Here is a 23,569-nt window from a genome sequence, read left to right as displayed (position 1 = left end):
TTTCCCCGCAGCCCTGCATGCTTTTTTTCCTTCAGCTACTTACCAACTCCCTTTTGAAAGATAAAATTGAGTCTGCCTGCACCACCTTTTCAGGTAGTGCAATCCAGATCCCAATCACTGGCTGCACAGAAAAGATTTTTTTCTTACATCGCCTTTGGTTCTTTTGCCAATCACCTTAAATCTATGTCCTCTCGTTCTCCACCCTTCTGCCAATGGGAACAGTTTCTCTGGATCTACTCTGCCCAGACCCCTTTGCACTGGATTGGAAAGTGTCAGTGGGACTCTACCCTTAGCCATCATTTGAGTTGTGTTCCTTTTTAAAAGAAGGACTCCCGGAAGAGTGTCAGCAGATGGCAGTATTTTGCTGTTCGGTGCGTCTATTCCGTGCTGACATTTTGCCAGCTTTTCACCAAAGATCTTCAATGATCTGGCACGGTGATGCCAGCGATGACTCCGTGCACAGTGGACAGCTCGCATCTGGAGGGGAGGTCAGTTCTGCTGCGGTGCATGTGTGAAATGGTTGGATTGGCATAGCTGCATGGCGATCGCCACTGGCGGATTTAGTTTAGAGCACATCACTGCAGATTAACAGAAGGTAATATCCAAAGCAGTATTGCTCAGAGTCGGGACCGTCACCGGAACGGAGGGAACGCCCAGCTCAACGTGTTTATTTCAAGTCTTTGACCTTGTACTGGGACTATTGGGGAGAACATCATTGTCACTGGCAGATCCCGCTGGCTTTTTACAGGACCATTAACCGGCCAGATATTGAGGATCGGATGGATCAGACGCGCGAACGAAATCTCCTTTGAAATCGAATGGTACAGTCGCGAAGGAAACTAAAACAAAAATATTCGCGAGCCAGACAGCATCAGGAGCCTTGAGGCTTCTAAGGTGATCGGCGGGATCTGTGTGAAGGAGGGGAGAGAGTCTGCGGGATGAATACCAGCGGTAAGTGTCTGATCGCTGCTGTACGGCCATTCCTCCATCTCACTGTCAGCTGCAATTTCTCTCAGCATCTGCAGACTTTAACAAAGCATGTGCAGGGATTTCGAAATAGATTTAAGATGCACACATCTTAGATGTCAGCATTCTTAAGTGTTCATTACACGTTGAGAAATCCATGTCTCTTTGTGTGTCTGACTGCGTTCTCATTGTTTTTTTGTAGCACAGTATTTGAAGGAATATGTTGTCTTAAAGTCGGCATGGCAGTGAACAGGCAGTGCACGCCGAGACTGCACAGACCTGCCAGTGCCCAGGTTGAAAGGCTTTTTGCCTGTGTTCCACTTACTGCCAGTGCGATATATCTATATTTTCAGTTGTCTCCATTCAGATAATTCAGAGCGAAGACAAATTTCCTTTCAACCATTTCGCTTTAAAAGAAAGCATTTTGACTCCAACTCAGAAATTACCCAATAGTGTAAACGAAATATTTTTCTTAACCTGGAAATTCTCAGTGCCCAGTAACTATTTTTACATAAAGATCATTGGAAATAATAGCTGTGTATTTTAAATTGTAATAATTATACGTTTTTTTAAATAAACTTTATTTTTTCCCGTTAACTAACCATTTGCAATAGTTTGCTGATGCACATCTCCTTTGAACTCTATCTTAATACAGTACTCACAATGTTAACCCATGCTATTGTGGATCTGGACATCACTTCATTTTCATGCAGTTCCTTTTTCAGCAAAGTCAGCACGCTACACATGGTTCCACATTTACAGCAGGGATGAGTGAAACTGCCTTGACTTGAATCGGAACGGGAGAAGGCCGTTCAGTCCCTCAAGCGTGTCCCGCCATCCAATTAGAACATGACTGATCTGAATAGATCATGGCTGATCTGGTTTATTTTAGTTCAATCAGATGTAGACCTAAGAGCAAAACAACTAAAAGAGTTTTTTTTTCTGGGCAATTGCAAAGTGAAGAATGTTTCATTTTTCAAAATTGAAGGCTCTGTCCCACCAAAAAATAACCAGAAAACAATTATCCCAATTGGTTTGACCTGCAGTATTTTCCACCGTGCCTTGTACCTCTATTCTCCTGAGTCCCTTTCTCTGTGTTTCGGTCAGTCTCTTTCACAAACACAGAGAACAAAAGGAGCGTTGAGAAATCAAACAAATGATGAGAAATAAGTAATCTATGCCATGAGATATTACTCTTTTTAAGGTAATAGTTTGATTAAGAAGAATGAAAAATGCTCAGATGCTTCTGAGTAACTATCACATTTTCAAAATTTTGAAAGCTGTGTTGATTCGACAGAAACAGCCATCCCCTCTCCTCACCTACTTTATACCAGCAAATCCCTCTACCTGTGTAATCTGTGTCTTCAAGATCCCACTCATACCCGCTCCACTTCAAGATCCCAATTATACGCACTCCACTTCAAGATCACACTTCTCTCTCTAAGCCTCTGAAGTCATGGAGCATCCCGGGTGCTCCATGGTGCTTCCTATCTCTTTCACCATCTTCCATACTGTGCCCTCTTGGTCCTGCTGTTACAGTCAGATCAGGAACACCATGTCCAAAGCTCAGACCCAATAGAAGATAGATAGGAGTGGGTATGGAATGGAAAGGAATTTATTTTGAGATGCCAACAAGCAGTTGTGTTAGGGTGATGTAAAAGTTACAGCAGGCAGGAAAAAATGTGGTTAGACACCACTAGGTTCAATCGCAAAAGGCCAAAAATTGGCAGCTGCTCCTGTACAGCTCATCATTCTTGTCACATATACAACCCCAAATGCTAAGTTAAGAGAAAGCATCACTGATAGAGATTATTGAATATCAGATTTTTTCCATTCTAATGCATCTATGCTTAAGTTTTCATGAGGGGTTTCTTGTGATCACTTCTAAGCTTGTAGTAAACAGTCAAACAGTTCATTTTCTCTTTGTGTACTTGATGAATTTTTCTAAACACCAGTCGCATTACATGGTTAAAGAGAGACAACCAAAGCAGTCACTTTTACAGTAGATGATAAATCTTGCTGCAAATGCCAAAGATACAACTACAGCTGCTAAAAGACCCTTAAGAGACAGTTATATTGGGTTACACTTAGTATTCCATCACTTTACTGACAGCACACACTATATCTGAAACATAAAATAAATTAAAAAGGACACTAATAATTTTGGACATGTGATAATTAAAAAGCGATCCAATATTCAGAAATAGTGACATAAATGCACAGTTTTTAGAAAGAACATCAAAACCAATGAAAGAGCAGATTCACCAAGATAATACTAGGATGAGAAACTATCGTTACGAGGAGTGGCTTGAGATACTGGGGCTATTGCCATTGGAACAGGAAAAGCGAGGAGGGGATTTAATAGAGGTGTTTAAAATTACTAAGAGTTTCGATTGGGTGAATAGGAAAAGACTATTTTCTCTAGTTGGGGAACGATGGTGAGGCATCATTAATTTAACATTGCCTTTAAGAGAATGATGAGTGAAAAGTTGGGAGAAATTTATTTCTGCAGAGAGTTGTGAGATCATTGAATTACATCACAGGGCTCAGCTGAGGCAGAGACCATTGCATCTTTTCAGGGAAGAGTAAATAATCATTAGAAGCAGAGGAGGTTACAGGGCTATGGGGAAAGAGTAAGCAGAGGCATTAGTTTTAGATTGTTCTCACGAAGAGCAGGCACAGACACGATGGGCCAAATGTCCTCTTTCTATGATGTAAACTTCTATGTTTTTCACATCTTGTCATCATCATCATCATAGGCAGTCCCGCGAAATTGAGGAAGACTTGCTTCCACTCTAAAAGTGAGTACTTTGTTGACTGAACAGTCCAATATGGGAACCACAGTCTCTGTCACAGATGGGACAGACAGTCGTTGTAGAAAAGGGTGGGTGGGACTGGTTTGTCGCATGCTCCTTCCGCTGCCTGCGCCTGTTTTTTGCAAACTCTCGGCGATGAGACTCAAGGTGCTCAGTGGCCTCTTGGATGCACCTCCTCCACCTAGGGCGGTCTTTGGCCAGGGACTCCCAGGTGTCAGTGGGGATGTTGCATTTTATCAAGGAGGCTTTGAGGGTGTCCTTGAAATGTTTCCTCTGTCCATCTTGGGCTCGCTTGCCGTGTAGCAGTTCAGAGTAGAGCGCTTGCTTTGGGAGTCTTGTGTCAGGCATGTGAACAATGTGGCCCGGCCAACGCAGCTGGCCGAGTGTGGTCAGAGCTTCAATGCTGGGGATGTTGGCCTGATCAAGGATGCTAACATTGGTGCATCTGTCCTCCCAGAGGATTTGCAGGATCTCGCAGAGACATAGTTGGTGGTATTTCTCCAGTGATTTGAGGTGTCTACTGTATATGGTCCATGTCTCAGAGCTATACAAGATTTTGTCAGTTATACACATTAGATCATAGAAATATACTGCAATTTAGCATTAAAGTTTCTTAAGGTATGAGTCCCACAAACATAGAATCATAGAATGGTTCACTCTGCAACAGCACTTCATCTATTCCCACTCTCCTGCCCTTTTCCCGTATCCCTGCAATTCTTTTCCTTCAGATACTTATCCAATTCCCTTTGAAAGCCAATATTGACTCTGCCTCCACCACCCTCTCAGGCAGTGCATTCCAGATCCAAACCGCTGCGTAAATTTTTTTTCGATGTTACCTTTGGTTCTTTTGCCAATCATCTTAAATCTGTGTCCTCTGGCTCACGAACCTTCCACCAATGGGAACAGTTTCTCTCTATCTACTCTGTCTAGACACATCATGATTTTGAACACCTCTATCAAATCTCCTCTCAAACTTCTCTGCTCCAAGGAGAACAACCCCAGCTTCTCCAGTCTATCAACGTAACTAAAGTCCCTCATTCCTGGAATCATTCTCATCACTCTTTGTTGCTCCCTCTCTAAGGCCTTCACATTCTTCTTAAAGTGCGGTGCATAATTGGACATAATACTCTAGTTGAGGCCGAACCAGTGTTTTATAAAGGTTCATTATAACTTCCTTGCTTTTATACGCTGTGCCTCTATTTATGAAGCCCAGTATCCATAGTATCATTAAAAAAATTAGTTGCAAAACAATTCTGATTAACTACAGTGAAACTAAATAGAAAAGAAAGAAGGGTGTTAGTTTTATTTTCATATATATTTAGATATTGAATGCTGATGAAACCAGGTGGTGCAAATTTCTTACGATTTCATTTGGGTTCACAAGTTCACAATGTCCAACTTCTCAAACCTAGCATTCCTAATTGTGTTTTCCACACTCCAAGCTAAACTGTGAAAAATATCACTTAAAAGTAAAATCGTTATCATAATTTTTAATTTCAAAGCTCGGTATGGATGTTGAAACTACGGGGTAGAGTTTCCGCATGTTTATGCTGCTAATATCAGTCTTTGACGCTGGTTCAAGATTCAATCCGTCCAGATCAAGCCTCGCCCACAAAGCAAGTCATGTCCCCAGGTTGACATTGCGAGATTCCGTTGATTGCGCTGGTTAGCCAAGACTCTTCAAACTGTGCTCATTTTCTTAGGCACACAGGCACTAGTAGACACATTTTAGAAGTTATTTCATGTCAAATAATATTTAATTTACTAAGAAACTGACTAATTAAATTATTAAATGGTTCAGTATAGTTCTAAGTAATTTTCAGTGATTTTAAATTAGGTTACTCCATAGGTGGAAGATTGGACACCCTCATTAAAAATTCTGATTTTTTGGGTGATAAATTCATTTTCAGCTGTATTAATAAAACTGCACCAAGTTATCCCTCTTAAATACATCAAAAAAATACTTTTTAATGGAAAGAAAAAAAATAAACTATTATGTTCTATTACGCTGCCCAATTGTGCTGGTTCATGGAATATTTTACATTTGTGATTATGCAAATGTATTTTAGTGGAAACTTGAACTGTAACCTAACCTGTGCGATTTCAAGCACATTTTGGATGCAATTTCCTGATTATACCCAAAGCAATTTCCTGATTACACTCTACCCTCTAATCTTTAAACTGTGAGCTTTATTATATTTTAATTGCTACACCCTATACTGTGCAAATTGGAGCAAAACCCAGAATACATCCAGAATCAAATCTCTGATTGCCTTCTTTAAACTCACTCGATACCATGCAATGATCTGCTTCAGTATAAGTTGATCTCTGAGGTTCCTTAATACTGGGAACGAATCATGGAAATTCAGCCTCAATGGGCTCTGAATTTAGAGTCATTTTTTATGCACTCTGGATATAAATTTGGAAAAATATAAATTTTGGAGAAAGGGAAATATATCTTTGCATACACACATCCGTTGACATATATGCAAATATTTCATTTTTTACACCTATGAGCTGCCTCTACTGAGTGATGTAATTGTACCCTGAACTCCCTGATTGATGGCATAGCTCTAAAACCATTGCAAAGTAGCACATTGAGCTCAGAATAAGGCCCTACAACACAATGGAAGCACGGTGGGGGAGAACTGGGTCCATTCCTGTTCAGTTTCATGGAGTACCGAGGGGATATATAACATATTCTTCTAAACATGAATCTTGAAACTAGTCACATCAGTGCTCTTGTACAGAACTGAAGTCAGATACAAGACAGATTTAATTGAAAATGTAGTCTGACATTATCCTTCATATTCCTTGCTTTTGTTTCTTCTCATCTTGTATGGAATACAATTTGTCAACCAATAACTTGGAGCAGCTATTTCAGCACATTCCATTCCAGTTCTAGGGTGGGTAATGAGCTCGACCTGTGTTTCCAGTTGGATTGGTAATGATACCTCTTGTTTCTACATGAGGTCAGTGATCCCTTTCCTCCTTGAGATTTCTTGCTGATTGCTCTTCATTAATAGTATAACACTTTATGTTCCAGTAGGTGTGGTAACAATTTTAAAAATTAATATAAGCACTATATGAAGATGTGAGGCTCATCTAATCTGTTCACAGCCTAATTTGATTAACATATTTTAATGATTTGATTAATCAAATTTCAAATGACCATGAATTCAACTAATAGCTGAAAATTTGTGATCTCAAGCGGGATTTGAACTGGTTGAATTGATTGTAAACACGGCCTTTAATAGCACTGTAAATAGAATTGATTTTATAAACCAACAGTTTGATCATGTGTTAATTAATCTTGAAACAGTTCTGCCCCATAATTCTTTCAATAGAAAATCCAAATGCTGTTAAATCATCAAAATTACTGAAAATTGCCAATAAAATATATTGGTGCTGAAGAGAAATAAAAATTGTTAAAACAAACACTGCTGAATCGAGCTTACCTGTTTTATTTTTTATTCGTTCATGGGATGTGGGCATCACTGGCAAAGCCAACATTTATTGCCCATCCCTAATTGCCCTTGAGAAGGTGGTGGTGAGCCGCCTTCTTGAACTGTGTTATGTAATGAGAGAGGATTAATTAGCAATCTCGTTGTGTGAGGCCCCTTGGGGAAGAGTGACCATAATATGGTGGAATTCTGCATTAGGATGGAGAATGAAACAGTTAATTCAGAGACCATGGTCAGAACTTAAAGAAGGCTAACTTTGAAGGTATGAGGCGTGAATTGGCTGGGATGGATTGGCGAATGATACTTAAGGGGTTGACTGTGGATGGGCAATGGCAGACATTTAGAGACCGCATAGATGAACTATAACAATTGTACATTCCTGTCTGGCATAAAAATAAAAAAGGGAAGGTGGCTCAACCGTGGCTATCAAGGGAAATCAGGGATAGTATTAAAGCCAAGGAAGTGGCATACAAATTAGCCAGAAATAGCAGCGAACCTGGGGACTGGGAGAAATTTAGAACTCAGCAGAGGAGGACAAAGGGTTTGATTAGGGCAGGGAAAATGGAGTATGAGAAGAAGCTTGCAGGGAACATTAAGACGGATTGCAAAACTTTCTATAGATATGTAAAGAGAAAAAGATTAGTAAAGACAAACGTAGGTCCCCTGCAGTCAGAATCAGGGGAAGTCATAACGGGGAACAAAGAAATGGCGGACCAATTGAACAAGTACTTTGGTTCGGTATTCACAAAGGAGGACACAAACAACCTTCCGGTTATAAAAGGGGTCGTGGGGTCTAGTAAGGAGGAGGAACTGAGGGAAATCCTTATTAGCCGGGAAATTGTGTTGGGGAAATTGATGGGATTGAAGGCCGATAAATCCCCAGGGCCTGATGGACTGCATCCCAGAGTACTTAAGGAGGTGGCCTTGGAAATAGTGGATGCATTGACAGTCATTTTCCAACATTCCATTGACTCTGGATCAGTTCCTATAGAGTGGAGGGTAGCCAATGTAACCCCACTTTTTAAAAAAGGAGGGAGAGAGAAAACAGGGAATTATAGACTGGTCAGCCTGACATCGGTAGTGGGTAAAATGATGGAATCAATTATTAAGGATGTCATAGCAGTGCATTTGGAAAGCGGTGACATGATAGGTCCAAGTCAGCATGGATTTGTGAAAGGGAAATCATGCTTGACAAATCTTCTGAAATTTTTTGAGGATGTTTCCAGTAGAGTGGACAAGGGAGAACCAGTTGATGTGGTATATTTGGACTTTCAGAAGGCGTTCGACAAGGTCCCACACAAGAGATTGATGTGCAAAGTTAGAGCACATGGGATTGGGGGTAGTGTGCTGACATGGATTGAGAACTGGTTGTCAGACAGGAAGCAAAGAGTAGGAATAAATGGGTACTTTTCAGAATGGCAGGCAGTGACTAGTGGGGTACCGCAAGGTTCTGTGCTGGGGCCCCAGCTGTTTACACTGTACATTAATGATTTAGATGAGGGGATTAAATGTAGTATCTCCAAATTTGCGGATGACACTAAGTTGGGTGGCAGTGTGAGCTGCGAGGAGGATGCTGTGAGGCTGCAGAGCGACTTGGATAGGTTAGGTGAGTGGGCAAATGCATGGCAGATGAAGTATAATGTGGATAAATGTGAGGTTATCCACTTTGGTGGTAAAAACAGAGAGACAGACTATTATCTGAATGGTGACAGATTAGGAAAAGGGGAGGTGCAAAGAGACCTGGGTGTCGTGGTACATCAGTCATTGAAGGTTGGCATGCAGGTGCAGCAGGCGGTTAAGAAAGCTAATGGCATGTTGGCCTTCATAGCAAGGGGATTTGAGTACAGGGGCAGGGAGGTGTTGCTACAGTTGTACAGGGCATTGGTGAGGCCACACCTGGAGTATTGTGTACAGTTTTGGTCTCCTAACCTGAGGAAGGACATTCTTGCTATTGAGGGAGTGCAGCGAAGGTTCACCAGACTGATTCCCGGGATGGCGGGACTGACCTATCAAGAAAGACTGGATCAACTGGGCTTGTATTCACTGGAGTTCAGAAGAATGAGAGGGGACCTCATAGAAACATTTAAAATTCTGACGGGGTTAGACAGGTTAGATGCAGGAAGAATGTTCCCAATGTTGGGGAAGTCCAGAACCAGAGGTCACAGTCTAAGGATAAAGGGTAAGCCATTTAGGACCGAGATGCGGAGGAACTTCTTCACCCAGAGAGTGGTGAACCTGTGGAATTCTCTACCACAGAAAGTTGTTGAGGCCAATTCACTAAATATATTCAAAAAGGAGTTAGATGAGGTCCTTACTACTAGGGGGATCAAGGGGTATGGCGAGAAAGCAGGAATGGGGTACTGAAGTTGAATGTTCAGCCATGAACTCATTGAATGGCGGTGCAGGCTAGAAGGGCCAAATGGCCTACTCCTGCACCTATTTTCTATGTTTCTATGTTTCTATGTTTCTATGCTGCAGTCCTTGTGGTCAAGGTACTCCCACAGTGCTGTCAGGGAGGGAGTTCCAGGATTTTGACCCAGCGACAATGAAGGAACGGTGATCAAGTCAGGATGGTGTGTAACTTGGAGGGGCACTTGCAGATGATGGTGTTGCCATGCGCCTGATGCCCTTATCCTTCTAGGTGGTAGAGGTCGTGAGTTTCGGAGGTGCTGTCAAAGAAGCCATAGCGAGTTGCTGCAGTGCATCTTATAGATGGTACGCATTGCAGCCACGGTGCACTGGTGATGGAGGGAGTGAATGTTAAAGGTGGTGGATGGGGTGCCAGTCATGCAGGCTGCTTTGACCTGGATGGTGTTGAGCTGGATGGAGTGGAACTAAACTACAGAACCAGTGGGAACCTATTCAATCTTTGTCATCTCCAGGCCAGGTCCAAGACCACGGCAACCTCTGTCGTCATGCTACAGTATGCGAACGACATCTGCGTCTGCGCACATACAGAGGCTGAACTCCAAGTCATAGTCAACGTATTTACTGAGGCGTATGAAAGCATGGGCCTTACGCTAAATATCCGTAAGATAAAGGTCCTCCACCAACCTGTCCTCACCGCACAGCACTGCACCCTAGTCATCAAGATCCACGGCGTGGCCCTGGACAACGTGGACCATTTCTCATATCTCGGGAGCCTCTTATCAACAAGAGCAGACATTAACGACGAGATTCAACACCGCATCCAGTGTGCCAGTGCAGCCTTCAGCCGCCTGAGAAAAAGAGTGTTTGAAGACCAGGCACTCATTGTAGTAATACCCGCTCTCCTGTATGGCTCAGAAACATGGACCATGTACAGTAGACATCTCATGTCGCTGGAGAAATACCACCAACGATGTCTCCGCAAGATCCTACAAATCTCCTGGAGGACAGACGCACCAACATTAGCGTCCTCGACCAGGTCAACATCCCCAACATTGAAGCACTGAACACACTTGATCAGCTCCACTGGGCAGACCACATAGTTCAAAAGCCAGACACGAGACTCCCAAAGCAAGCACTCTACTCAAACTCCTTCACGACAAACAAGCAGAGGAAACATTACAAGGACACCCTCAAAGCCTCCCTGATAAAGTGCAACATCCCCACTGACACCTGGGAGTCCCTGGCTAAAGACCGCCCTAAGTGGAGGAAGTGCATCCGGGAGGGCACTGAGCACCTCGACTCTCATCGCCGAGAGCATTCAGAAATCAAGAGCAGGCAGCGGAAAGAGCATGCGGCAAACCTGTCCCACTCACCTTTCCCTTAACGACTAATTGTCCCACCTGTGACAGGGACTGTGGTTCTCATATTGGACTGTTCAGCCACCTAAAGACTCATTTTAAGAGTGGAAGCAAGTCTTCCTCGATTCCAATGGAATGCCTATGACTGACTGGATGGTGTTGAGCTTATTGAGCGTCGTTAGAACTGCACTCATCCAGGCAAGTGGAGAGTATTCCATCACACTCCTGACTTGTGTCTTGTAAATGGTGGAAAGGCTTTGAGGAGTCAGGAGTTGAGTCACTTGCCACAGAACACCGAGCCTCTGACCGCCTCTTGTTGCCGAAGTATTTATGTGGCTTGTCCAGTTAAGTTTCTAGTCAATGGTGGACCCCAGGATGTTGATGGTGGGGGATTCGACAATGGTAATGCCATTGAATATCAAGGGGAGCTGTTTAGACTCTCTTTTGTTGGAGATGGTCATTGCGTGGCACTTGTGTGGCACAAATGTTACTTACCACTTATCAGCCCAAGCCTGACTGTCGTCCGGGTCTTGTTGCACACGGCATGGACTGCTTCAGTTTCTGAGGAGTTTTCTTAATTGCCACTTATGATACCAATTATAATGGAACTGCACACTGTGCAATCAGCAGCAAACATCCCCACTTCTGACCTTATGATGGAGGGAAGGTCATTGTTAAAGCAGCTGAAGATGCTTGGGCCTAGGGCACTGCCCTGAGGAAACTCTTTTGAGTTAACCTGCAGAAACATAAAACATTAAAACCATGCCACCCGACCTGGGTGACACAGCAGACATTTTCAAGGCCCCTTTTTTTTTGGGGTTTTTGTTTTTTTTTTTGGGGCGCTAAAATCAAATTTTTCCTTTTTCCAGTGCCCCCTATAAAAGGAGAGGGGGACACTAAAAGCACCGGCAATTAAAACAAATTAAACTTAAAAACGTAAAATCAAATTAAAATTTGGTTGCCGGGCGTGATGATGCACTCCAGTCCCTCCGGTGCCCACCTCTCGCGGAAGGCCGCGAGCGTACCGGTGGACACCGCGTGCTCCATCTCCAAGGACACCCTGGACCGGATGTAAGAGCGGAAGAGAGGCAGGCAGTCAGGTTGAACGACCCCCTCGACCGCCCGCTGCCTGGATCGGCTGATGGCACCCTTGGCCGTGCCCAGGAGCAGTCCTACGAGGAGGCCTTCGGACCTACCCGCTCCCCTCCGCACAGGGTGCCCAAAGATCAGGAGTGTGGGACTGAAGTGCAGCCAGAATTTCAGGAGCAGCCCCTTCAAATAATGGAACAGGGGCTGCAACCTCGTGCACTCAATAAAAACATGGAACACGGACTCCTCCAGACCGCAGAAATTGCAGGCGGCCTGGGAGTCCGTGAACCGGCTTAAAAATTTATTGCACGGCACTGCTCCGTGCACCACCCTCCAGGCCAAGTCCCCGATGAATAATGGGAGGACCCCTGCGTAGAGTGCCCTCCATCGGGGCTGCCCTGAGGAAATCTTGCAACAATGTCCTGCAGCTGGAATGATTGACAACAGTAACCACAACCATCTTCCTTTGTGCTAGGTATGACTCCAGCCAGTGGAGAGACTTCAATTATACTAGGGCTCCTTGATGCCACACTCGGTCAAATGCTGCCTTGATGTCAAGGGCAGTCACTCTCACCTCACCTCCGGAATTCAGCTCTTTTGTCCATTTTTAGACCAAGTCTGTAATGAGGTCTGGAACCAAGTGGTTCTAGCGGAATCCAAACTGAGCATCGGTGAGCAGGTTATTGGTGAGTAAGTGCCGCTTGATAGCGCTGTCGATGACATGGTCCATCACTTTGCTTGAGAGTAGACTGATGGGTAGATTTGTGCTGCTTTTTGTGGCTAGGACATACATAGGCAGTTTTCCACAGTGTCATGTAGATGCCAGTGTTGTAGCTGTACTGAAACATCTTGGCTAGAGGCATGGCTAGTTCTGGAGCACAAGTCTTCTGTGCGATAGCCAGGATGCTGTCGGGGCCCATAGCCTTTGCTGTATCCAGTGCACTCAGCCGTTTCTTGATATCACGTGGAGTAATTGGCTGAAGACTGTCTTCTGTGATGGTGGGGACCTCAGGAGGAGGCTATATGGATCATCCATTCGGCGCTTCTTGCTCAAGATGGTTGCAAACGCTTCAACCTTGTCGTTTCCACTTGCGTGCTGGGCTCCACCATCATTGAGGATGGGAATATTTATGGAGTCTCCTACTCCGTTAGTTGCTTAATTGTCCACCACCATTCACAACTGGATGTGGTAGGACTGCAGAGCTTTGATCTGATCCACTTAGCTCTGTTTATAGCATGCTGCTTCTGCTGCTTAGCATGCATGTAGTGCTACACAACACGATGGAGGGTGTCCAATGTGAAGACGGGACTTTGTCTCCACAGTGACTGTGCAATGATCACAGCTACCAATGTTGCCATGGACAGATGCATCTGCGACAGGTAAATTGGTGAGGACGTGGTCTGTTATATCTTTAATACTCTTATGAATGACTCCACAAGGTCTAGTATTATACTTGAGCTGTTGTGACCTTAGTCCCATTTATTGTAACTCCAGAGTGAGGCACATGCATGGTGGGCAGCCTTTTACACTGGGCCCTGCACACCTGTGCAGGTGACCCTCAGATCTCCCACCGCAGTGCCTTCTGGTGGCACACCTTATGTGACTATACAGTTAGTATACATGGTCTGCATACATGACATCACTTCCCCCCCAAATCTTTAATGCAAATTGACTCGTACATTGATGATGACCTGGGCTTTGCTCTTCCTGGTTGACCATTGGAGGGTCGCTTCTAGCTTGGGTGGGTTGGTCGTGAGATTTGTAGCCAGTGGAGGTCCCAGTGGTTTCTGGTTGTGAGTCCATGACTACTCCATTCTCCCCCCCACACAGAGATCATGCTAATGGCCCATTAATGCAAGTTGCATTCAAGTTCATCACATGGGTTTTACATTTGCATCTTGGTACATTTGTTGGGTGGATTACAGTTGCGTTTCTTTTTGTGTGCTGCATTTACATGATCAGTACAGGTATATCAGTACAGGTACACAAGGACGGTCTAGTTCCAGCACGGCTGGGTGAGATCCGGATTGTCTGGTGGTGGCGCAGCACCTCATGCTAGTGGGTCTGTGGGCAAGGTGAGCTCATTTTGCTCGAGTTGCTGGAGCTCAGGGCTCTTGCCGTTACTCCTAGTGTCGGGCAGGCCCTAAGACAGCTGATGTGTCTGTGACCTCCCTGTCCTTTTCGTTTGCACAGTGTCGCTGCTGCTCCCTGAGAAGCGGTCTGAGCGAGTGAGTGTTTCCTCTAAGCGACGGTGGGGCTGCCTTGTCTTGTCTAGCAGTTCGCAGGGGACTGCTGACTCGCTTTCCTTGAGGGCACCATTGCGAGCACTCTCTAGTTTGGGATTCTGGCTGGCCCAGGTCCCGTTCGGAGGAGCCGTTGCAAGTGACCCTTCACTCTTGGGCATTGCCGTGGTGGCGAGTGGGTTTGTGGGCTGTGCCTTTTCCACCCGGGCGGTGGGCGACCGTAGCCGACTGCAAGCATAGGTACAGTTTACTGTTTCTGGCCAGTGGCGGTTCATGCCTTCGGGTGCCTGCAATGTTAAACCGATCTGAAGCAGGGTATTGCTACCAGTGCCTCTGCTCTCCGGGGTCATTTACTCTGCGGCTTGTCTACTTCTGTCAGCTGTGGGAACACTTTATGATACATCGTTCTGGTCCCGGGGACGCAGGCTATAGCATTGGGTAGCCCGTTGGATCTGTATATGACCGTTAGGTGTTCGCCCGCTACATTGGCTGATTGCAATTTGCACCCGACATCGCTCAACAACATTTTGCTTGTTACAACTGGACTTTTACATTGGTTACCAATTTCAAGCAATTCATTCAAAAATGGCGGGTTGCTGGTCTCCTTTAAAATGGCCTTGCTACTTTTACCCCAATCATCTTCCTTGCATGGAACCATGTGTCTACGCTCCATTAGCACTGCAGCTCATGGTTTGGACGCCATCTTTTCCCTGTCCATGTTGTCAACTGCCGCGATCTTCTTTCCCAGGGATTCTGCCACTGAAACTGGGAAGGCGCCCTCGGATCCAAACTTCCTCCCCAGGAGTCCTGCCACTGAAACCGGGAAGCTGCGTTAGGGTCGTCTCGGCCGGATCATCGCCATGCAGTCGTGATGAGCGGTCTGTGCCTCGGGGGCTGCACGGATCTGCTCTCCGATGCCTGGTCCAACCGAAGGTGGGGGCATGCTCTGCCTCTGAGCACGGGGGATGTCGATCGCTGGAGGGATGAAGTCTTCCCAGTTCCAATGAATCTTCCCAATCCATCTTCTTTCAAGTAGTGCTGGTCTATCACCTGAAACAATCCACAATGATAAATTGTGCATCCGTGCCATCATGGGATATACTTACATCCGCACTACCAACAACTGATATCAGTTCCTTGGTGTAGGGGTGCAGCTTTGCCTGAACCGGGACCAGCTTGGATCGTTCAGCTTGATCGTTCCATAGCCTCTCAAAGGCTTCCTGGCTCATTACTGACTGACTCGCCCCCGTGTCCACTTCCATGAAGACATGAATGCCATTTATCTCAACTTCCATTATCACTGGAGGACAATCTGTGGTGCAGGTATATATTCCATACACTTCATCCTAGGACTGAGCTGCCTCTCTAGCCATCTCCTCATAATCCACGCTGGATTCACAGCCATCTGCTGACTCCTCTTCCACGTGGTGAGTCACAGCTCTTTTGCACATTCGCTGGAGGTGGCCCTTTGTGCTGCAGCTTTTGCACACATAGTCTCTGAACCAACACTGATGAGCCCTGTGATTACCTCCGCAATGCCAGCATGGTGCTTCTCGACTTACGTTTGAACGCCTCGGACTCTGAGTTAAAGGATTCAGGGGCCTGTACCCTTTGCCCTGGGCAGACTCACGTTCAGCAGTTCTGCCTGTGAAAGGCGCGATTCTATTTACAATACTTGCCATGTTTGAATCCTGAGAGTGAGTCATCATCTGCTTGGAGCTGCAGCTTGAGGTCATGAACGCCTGGCTGATGCTAATGGCCTTCTGCAGAGTGACGATGGTTTCGGCAGACAGTAGCCTGTGAAGAAGGGCTTCATGACCGATGCCAATTATGAAGAGGTCCTGCAATGCATCGGCGAGAGATGCGTTGAATTCACATGGTCCTGCCAGCCTCCTGAGGTCGGCAGCGTACTTCGCGATTTCCTGACCCTCGGGGCGGCAGTATGCCTGGCCGTGATGATGCTCTCCTTCGATTTGAGTTGATCCCGAATTAGCACTTTCAGCACCTCTTATGACTTGGTCATTGTTTTCTCTGATGCAAGCAAGCAAGCCCCTGATGAGGCCGTAGACCGCGGGCCCACAACGGGTCAACAGGATAGCTCTGTGCTTATTTGCCAGCGGGGCCGGATCATCGCCTACCAGGTTGTTTGCTACGAAATATTGGTCAAGCCGCTCTGTAAAGGCTTCCCAACCTTCACCCTCTGAGAACTTTTCTAATGCACCGATAGTCATTTTTGCGTGAAAGTTCGTAATCTCGTCGCCAGTTTTTACATCTTTAATACTCTTATGAATTACTCCACGAGGTCTAGTATTGTACTTGAGCTGTTGTGACCTTAGTCCCATTTATTGTAACGCCAGAATGAGGCACAAGCATGGTGGGCAGCCTTTTATAATGGGTCCTGCACACCTATGCAGGTGACCCTCAGGTCTCCCACTGCACTGCCCTCTGGTGGCACACCTTATGTGACTATACAGTTAGTATACATGGTCTACATACATGACATGGTCAAGTAGGTTTTTCCCTCGTGTTGGTTTGGCAAGTTCTGTCTTCCTGGCAGAGATAGCAGCCTCTATTGTTGTGCTATTGGTGAGTACTGAGACTGTTTCGGACTCTGCTCCCAGACTCTCTGGTCCCAAGTTACAATAATATCTTACATTTTGCAGTCACCTATGGTACCCTGAAACCTCATTAAGACAGACCAGGCAGGAAATATGGGTTCAACAATATGCATTGATATACTGCCTTGAATTTTAAGGGAAAGAATTTCAGAACTTAGGCCTTAGACAGCTAAAGGCACGACCGGCAATGAAGGGGCAATGGAATTTGGGGATGCACAAGAGGCCCAAATTGGAAGAACGCAAAATTATCAGAGGAAGTTACAGGGATAGGGCGGAGAAAGGCCATGGAGGGACAATGAAAACTAAGATGAGAATTTTAAAATCGAGGCATTGAAAACGTAGGTCAGCGAACAAAGGGGTGATGGGGGAATGGGAATTAATGCAGAATTTTGTATGAGCCAAAGATGCGAAGCTGTTCAGGAGAGCTTTGGAATAGTTGAGGGTTGAGGTAGCAAAAGCACAGAAGAGGGTTTCAGCAGCCCATGGGCAGGGGTGGAGATGGAAATGGTAATTTTGAAAAAACAGTTGAAAACTTTTCTTTTTCTGAAAACAGATTTTAAATTAGATTGATAAAACAATTGTTCAAACTTGAAAAGAACTCAGACAATTTAATTCCTAAATGCACACCAACACACTATCTTATCGGGAGAAACCCCTCGTAAATGGGCTTACCTGTCGCCCATTGCAGGATTTAGCTGGAAATATATGAGTAGATTTGATTCCAGTCTCTGGTTCATGACTAGAGGATGTAAATTGAAGATAATCCTCAAAAAAATAAAGGGAGAATTATTTGTATGCATAATGTTAGGACATTGACAGTGATGGAAGCTGAATACATATTGGGCCAGATTTTACTGTAAAAATAACAGTGAGGCTAACAGCACTCATCATTATTTATGTGCTAATTGGACAGCAACTTCTGGCAACTGCACATGTGCAGCTAAATGCGTAAATCCGGAAGTTGTTGTCCGAGATGCCCTGCGCCTCCGTAAGCTGCACGGAAACAGCCCCCCACTGTCTGACTCACCATTCAAATCTGTTGAACTGTGTTAAGTTCCTGTACTTACCTCATAGATATGGACTAAACTTGCCAAAATAGAGCTTGTCCATTTCGGTCCAAGTACCCTTTCAACCCTCCCAAACACGCGACCTCTACCACCTAGGAGGACAAGGGCAACAGGCATATGGGAGCACCATCATCTGCATGTTCCCATCCAAATCACATGGCATCTTCACTTGGAAATATATCACCATTTCTTCATCGTCGCTGGGTCAAAATCCTGGAATTCCCTCCCAAATAGCACTGTGAGAGTATCTTCACCACATGGACTGCAGCAGTTCAAGAAGGCAGCTCACCACCACCTTCTCAAGGATAACTAGGGCTGGGCAATAAATGGTGGCCTTGCCAGCGATGCCCACATCCCATGAACGAATAATTAAAAATAAACATGGTAAGTCTTAATTCTTGCCAAACAACCTCTCTGGCACTGAATATTAACTTTCACAAGTGTGGAATCTTATGCCTTCAGCTTTTCCTTAACGTTGGAGATTTAAAAAATACATTTTTTAACTTTTTCTTTCTGTCTCTTTATCACTCTCTCTTAATCCAATCTTTCTTTCCCTCTCTTTATTTCACTTTCTGTACCTGATTTGACATTGAATTCACTATTCTATCTGATACTTCCTGGCTTGGGCTCTGCGCTACTCATCAACAATTCTTCAATCTGTTTGCTTAAGGAGATACACAGTCACTTGTCCTGTGCACACAGGTCCCAGATGCCCTGTAGAGGGAGTTGTGCTTATTGGATGGTTGGCTAACAGCAACTTGCCGTGCAAAAGCCCATAGGATGACTATGGAAAAGTGAAGTCTATTCGCTCAGAGCAAAATCTGGTCCAATAGCTTTTAAAAGAGTGTGAGGAAACGACAGGGGAGTGGGAATATGTGCATAACCTTTTCAGCAAGCCAGCACAGGCACAGTGGACCTAATGGCCTCCTTCTGTGCTGTAAAGTTCTACGATGTACTTCAGTACAAGCACAGACATCAGGAATAATAGAACTTGTGACTCTCATGGTGATCAGTAAAGCTATATTTCACCAGATATTAAAATTCTAAATTTTCATAAATGTTTATCATGTTTACATGCTGCCACTATAGGAAAGGTGAATAGTCGCCCATTTTTTTCCATATACATCAAGGCCATTTGCGTCCCAGGCCTCTGCAAAAACAAGATCAGATATTTATTTTTGTTTGCAAAAGATATAATGCATTTGTAGAGATTCAGTTGTCCTTTTCTTTTCATGCTGAGTATGGTAATCTAGTGGTTATGATGCTGGGCACATAACCCATAGATTCTGAGCTCCAATCGCATTATGGCACGTTGTAATTCAAAAAATGTGGTCATTTGTGGGCTAACACCAGAAAAAGGAATATTAAAACTAATGATTGTTGTAGCCAACCCAATTGGTTCACTAATGCCTTTCAGGGAAGGGAACCTGCCACCGTGACCTGGCCTGGCTCTTTTTCATTGTCACCTAAAGCCTATACAGTGTAAATTACATGAGTTATTAGTCTATACTGTATTACCCTTCAGGTGCATTACAGCACTGAATGATTACTGATGTGGTATATGTACAGGGCAGTCAGGTATGATTCTGGAGTTGTCATGTCGACAATTACTCAAGCATATACTCCATCAGGAATCTTTGAGGTGACTGATTTGTGCATAAATCCACTACTTAGAGACATCTATTATAAAGAATCATATTTCAAATTCACAGTATACAGCTAAATGCAGCAACATAAAATTGTTTGATACAGGAAACCTACAGAAATATTAAAAGTAGAATTTTCATTGTTTTTTTTTTACTTCTCATTAGAACTGATGAATGTCAAACTTGACGTTTGGCACTGGCTGTGCTTTAGTAGATAGGTCATTAAAAAGGTCGATAGTTGTTGTACAAGTATTTCACAGTTCTGTCTTGACTGGTGAAACATGTTCCTTTTGGGTTTGCAGATGCAGGTAGGCTTAATGAAAGCATAAATATTGAATACCTAAATCAATACCGTATTCAGATAGCAGATAGCTGAGTAGTGGCTTTTTGATTTTCCTCAACTCTCACAAATAACACAAAATGTATCATGACTTGCACAATACAAAAGGACAGATGCACAAAAAAGCTTCAGAGAGAGAAATTGTGATTGAAGTATCTCTACAATTCAAGAAATAACTATAACGAATAGATAATGAAGAAAATATGGGAACTAGATCAAAAAGATGAACCAACAGCCCAAGACACAGATAGTCCATCAAAAGGTGGATTCATACCACCTGTCAGCAAAAGAATCAGATCACAACTCACAAACTCTAGACATTAAAATGATAATAGTTCCACCTCAAACCTAGAATTTCAAGTTTTATAACAGATAAAGGCTAGTCACTTGAAACATCCTAAAGTTACTGCCGTTCAACGATGAAATTAAGCAAAACTGAAATTATAACAAATCCTTCAGGGTATGAATTGTTTATGCAAATGTATGAATATAGGTATTTTGTTTCAATCTCCTCTATTATTTACTAACCCAAGTAAGATATATGTGATTTTTTTAAACTTTGAATTAATATAAGGCTGCTTTTGGCAAAAGTATAAGTTACTTAGGATCATAATCTTGAAAGGGCAAGCTGACCATTCTTTTAAGCATATAAAAACATAAGAAATAGAAGCAAGATTAAGCCATTCGACCCTTCGGCCCTTCGAGCCTGCTCCGCCAATCAGTAAGGTAATGACTGATCTTCTACATCAACTTCACCATTTCACACTATCCCCATATCCCTTGATTCCCTTCGTATCCAAAAATCTATCAATCTCTGTGTAGAATTTACCCATAGCTCTCTGGGGTAGAGAATTCCAAAGATTCACAATCCCTTGAGTGACAAAATTTCGCCTCATCTCAGTCCTGATTAGCCGACCCCTTATTCTGAGACTGTGACCCATACTTCTAGACTACTCAGCCAGGGGAAATATCCTCCCAGCATCTACCCTTAAGGATTTTGAAAAGTTTCAATGAGATCATCACTTATTCTTCCAAAAGCTAGAGAATATAGGCCTAGCCTGCTCAATCTCTCCTCATAGGGCAATTCCCCCATCCCAGGAATCTACGCTACACTCCCTCTAGGGGTAGTATATCTTTCCTTAGGTAAGGAAGCCAAAACTATGCACAGTACTCCAGGTGTGGTCTCATCAAGGTCCTATAAAATTGTAGTAAGACTTCTTTACTTTTACACTCCAATCCCTTTGTAATAAAGTCTAACATACCATTAGCTTTCCTAATTGCTTGTTGTACCTGCATGTTAATTTTCTGTGCTTCATGTACAAGAACACCCGGGTCCTTCTGAATACCAATATTTCCCAATCTCTCACCATTTAAAAAATATTCTGCTTTTCTGTTTTTCCTACCAAAGTGGATAACTTTATATTCCATCCGCCATGCTCTTGCCTACTCACTTATCCTGTTTATATCCATTTGCAACCTCTTTGCATCGTACTCACAGCTTACTTTCCCAGCTAACTTTGTATTATCAGAAAACTTGGATACATTACACTCAGTCCTCTCATCACAGTCATTGATATAGATTCTAAATAGCTGAGGCACAATGACTGATCCTTGCAGAACCCTGCTAGTTACAGCCTGCCAACCCGAAAATGACCTGTTTATTCCTATTCTCTGTTTTCAGTCTGTTAACTAATCTCAATCCATGCTAATATATCACCCCCATTTCCATGAGCCCTAATTTTGTGCAATAACTTCTTGTGTGGCACCTTGCTCTTGCAAAACCCTGCTGTAGAGCAGTTTGTGTTGAAGTGATTTAATTGTAAACTGTCACCAGTACAAAGAGGAACAAATGAGAAATATCTATAATGTTTCTGCCAAAATTATCTGCAGTCTATGCCTGATTTTATAGTAATGTGTTAATTCTGAAGTCCAGCAATTGAAACAAGCTCTTCATTGCAGCGCCATTCGAAAGATTCTGTTCCCCATGCAAGTGAACAGTCTTAGCTATTTCCTATTTTTATAGTGTAAGACAGACAAATGTTGAGGCAAATTATCGGGGATTTTTTATCCTTATTTGGACAAAAAAGTTAATAACCTTTTTCTGTAATCTTAATTTATCCAAACGGATAATCTATCCATTACAGTATCTTTAGAGTTTACGAACGGTCTTGAAACGGAAATATGTAATCAACCATTCCCCGTGGCACAGCGCTCCCTGGTCTGAAAAACCTCTGTTTACTGAGTCCTCTGTAGAGCTACACATACTGTATTATATATTCATTCACAAGTAATTTTCACAACCCCCATATAAACAACCATTCGTTAGCCACATGTTAGACATAACACCCAAAGGAGGATATACCTCTATATTCTCTTTAGCTTTGTGACTAGACTTCAAAAGTACTTCATTGGTTGTAAAGCGCTTTGAGAAATTCTGAGGTTGTGAAAGGAGCTATATAAATGTAAGTCTTTCTTAGATTTAAAAAGAGAACAGTTTGGAAGTGCCATGCATAAAGAAACATAGAATCATAATCTGGAATGCACTGCCTGAAAGGACGGTGGAAGCAGATTCAGTAATAACTTTCAAAAGGGAATTAGATAAATACTTGAAAAGAAAAAAATTTGCAGAGCTACGGAGAAAGGGCAGGTGAGTGGGATTAATTAGATAGCTCTACCAAAGAGCCAGCACAGGCATGATGGACTGAATAGTCTCCTTCTACGCTGATTTTTCCCCTCATGTCGTCTCTGGTTCTTTTACCAATTACCTTAAATCTGTGTCCTCTGGTTAACGAACCTTCTGCCAGTGGTAACAGTTTCTCCTTATTTATTCTCTCAAAACTCTTCAAGATTTTGAACACCTCTATCAAATCTCTCTAATCTTCTCTGCTCTAAGGAGAACAACCTCAATTTCTCTAATCTCTCCATGTAACTGAAGTCTTTCATTCCTGTTATCATTCTAGTAAATCTCCTCTGCACCCTCTCAAAGGCATTCTTCTAAAAGTGTGGTGCCCAGAATTGGCCACAATACTCCAATTGGAAGTATTTTATTACAGAGTAACTATTTGTACTAAATCTCCCTTCTGCGCATGCGTCTCACCTGTGCTGGGGTAAGGGTCTTCAGCTGGTGGAGGCAGCACTTGCTTTGGCGTAAGGGACTTCAGCTGTGGGAGGGATGCACTGGCGCTGAGGTAAGGGACTTCGGCTGGAACTTGGTGGTTTTTGGGAGATCTATTCTCTGTGGCTTCTGAAGTCAAAATGGATCAAATTACAAATTGGAAAGATTTGTTAGCAAAATTGAAGCCCATGAAATTAAATGAGCAGTAGCTGCATGGATATGAAAGTGGCTAAGGGACAGAGTGCTGGTGAACATTTGTTTTTCAGATGAATGGAAGTTTACAACGGTGTCCCCCAGGGGTCGGTGTTAGGGCTACTGCTCTTTGTGATATATATTAATGACCTGGACTTGGATATACAGGGCATAATTTCAAAGTTTGCAGATGACACAAAACTCAGAAATGTAGTAAACAATGAGTAGGTTATTAACAGACTCCAGGATGACAGACTGCTGAAATGGGCAAACTCATGGCAGAT

General features: G+C 43.6%; 1 protein-coding gene across 2 annotated transcripts in view; it reads left to right on the top strand.

The window, feature by feature from the left end:
- The first annotated feature begins 514 nt into the window (after positions 1 to 514).
- ablim3 (actin binding LIM protein family, member 3) overlaps positions 515 to 23,569 on the top strand; it is a 408,687-nt gene continuing 385,632 nt past the window's right edge. For both annotated transcript variants that reach the window (XM_070878428.1, XM_070878427.1), the window contains exon 1: positions 515 to 951. In XM_070878428.1, the coding sequence (XP_070734529.1) occupies positions 939 to 951 (13 nt within the window). In that variant the 5' untranslated portion in view covers positions 515 to 938. The remainder of the gene's footprint in view (positions 952 to 23,569) is intronic.

The sequence above is a fragment of the Pristiophorus japonicus genome, chromosome 4 (genome assembly GCF_044704955.1).
Source record: "Pristiophorus japonicus isolate sPriJap1 chromosome 4, sPriJap1.hap1, whole genome shotgun sequence".
NCBI classification, from domain to species: Eukaryota; Metazoa; Chordata; class Chondrichthyes; family Pristiophoridae; genus Pristiophorus; species Pristiophorus japonicus.
Note: the sequence above shows the minus strand (reverse complement) of the source record. Positions and strands in the feature narration are given on the sequence as shown.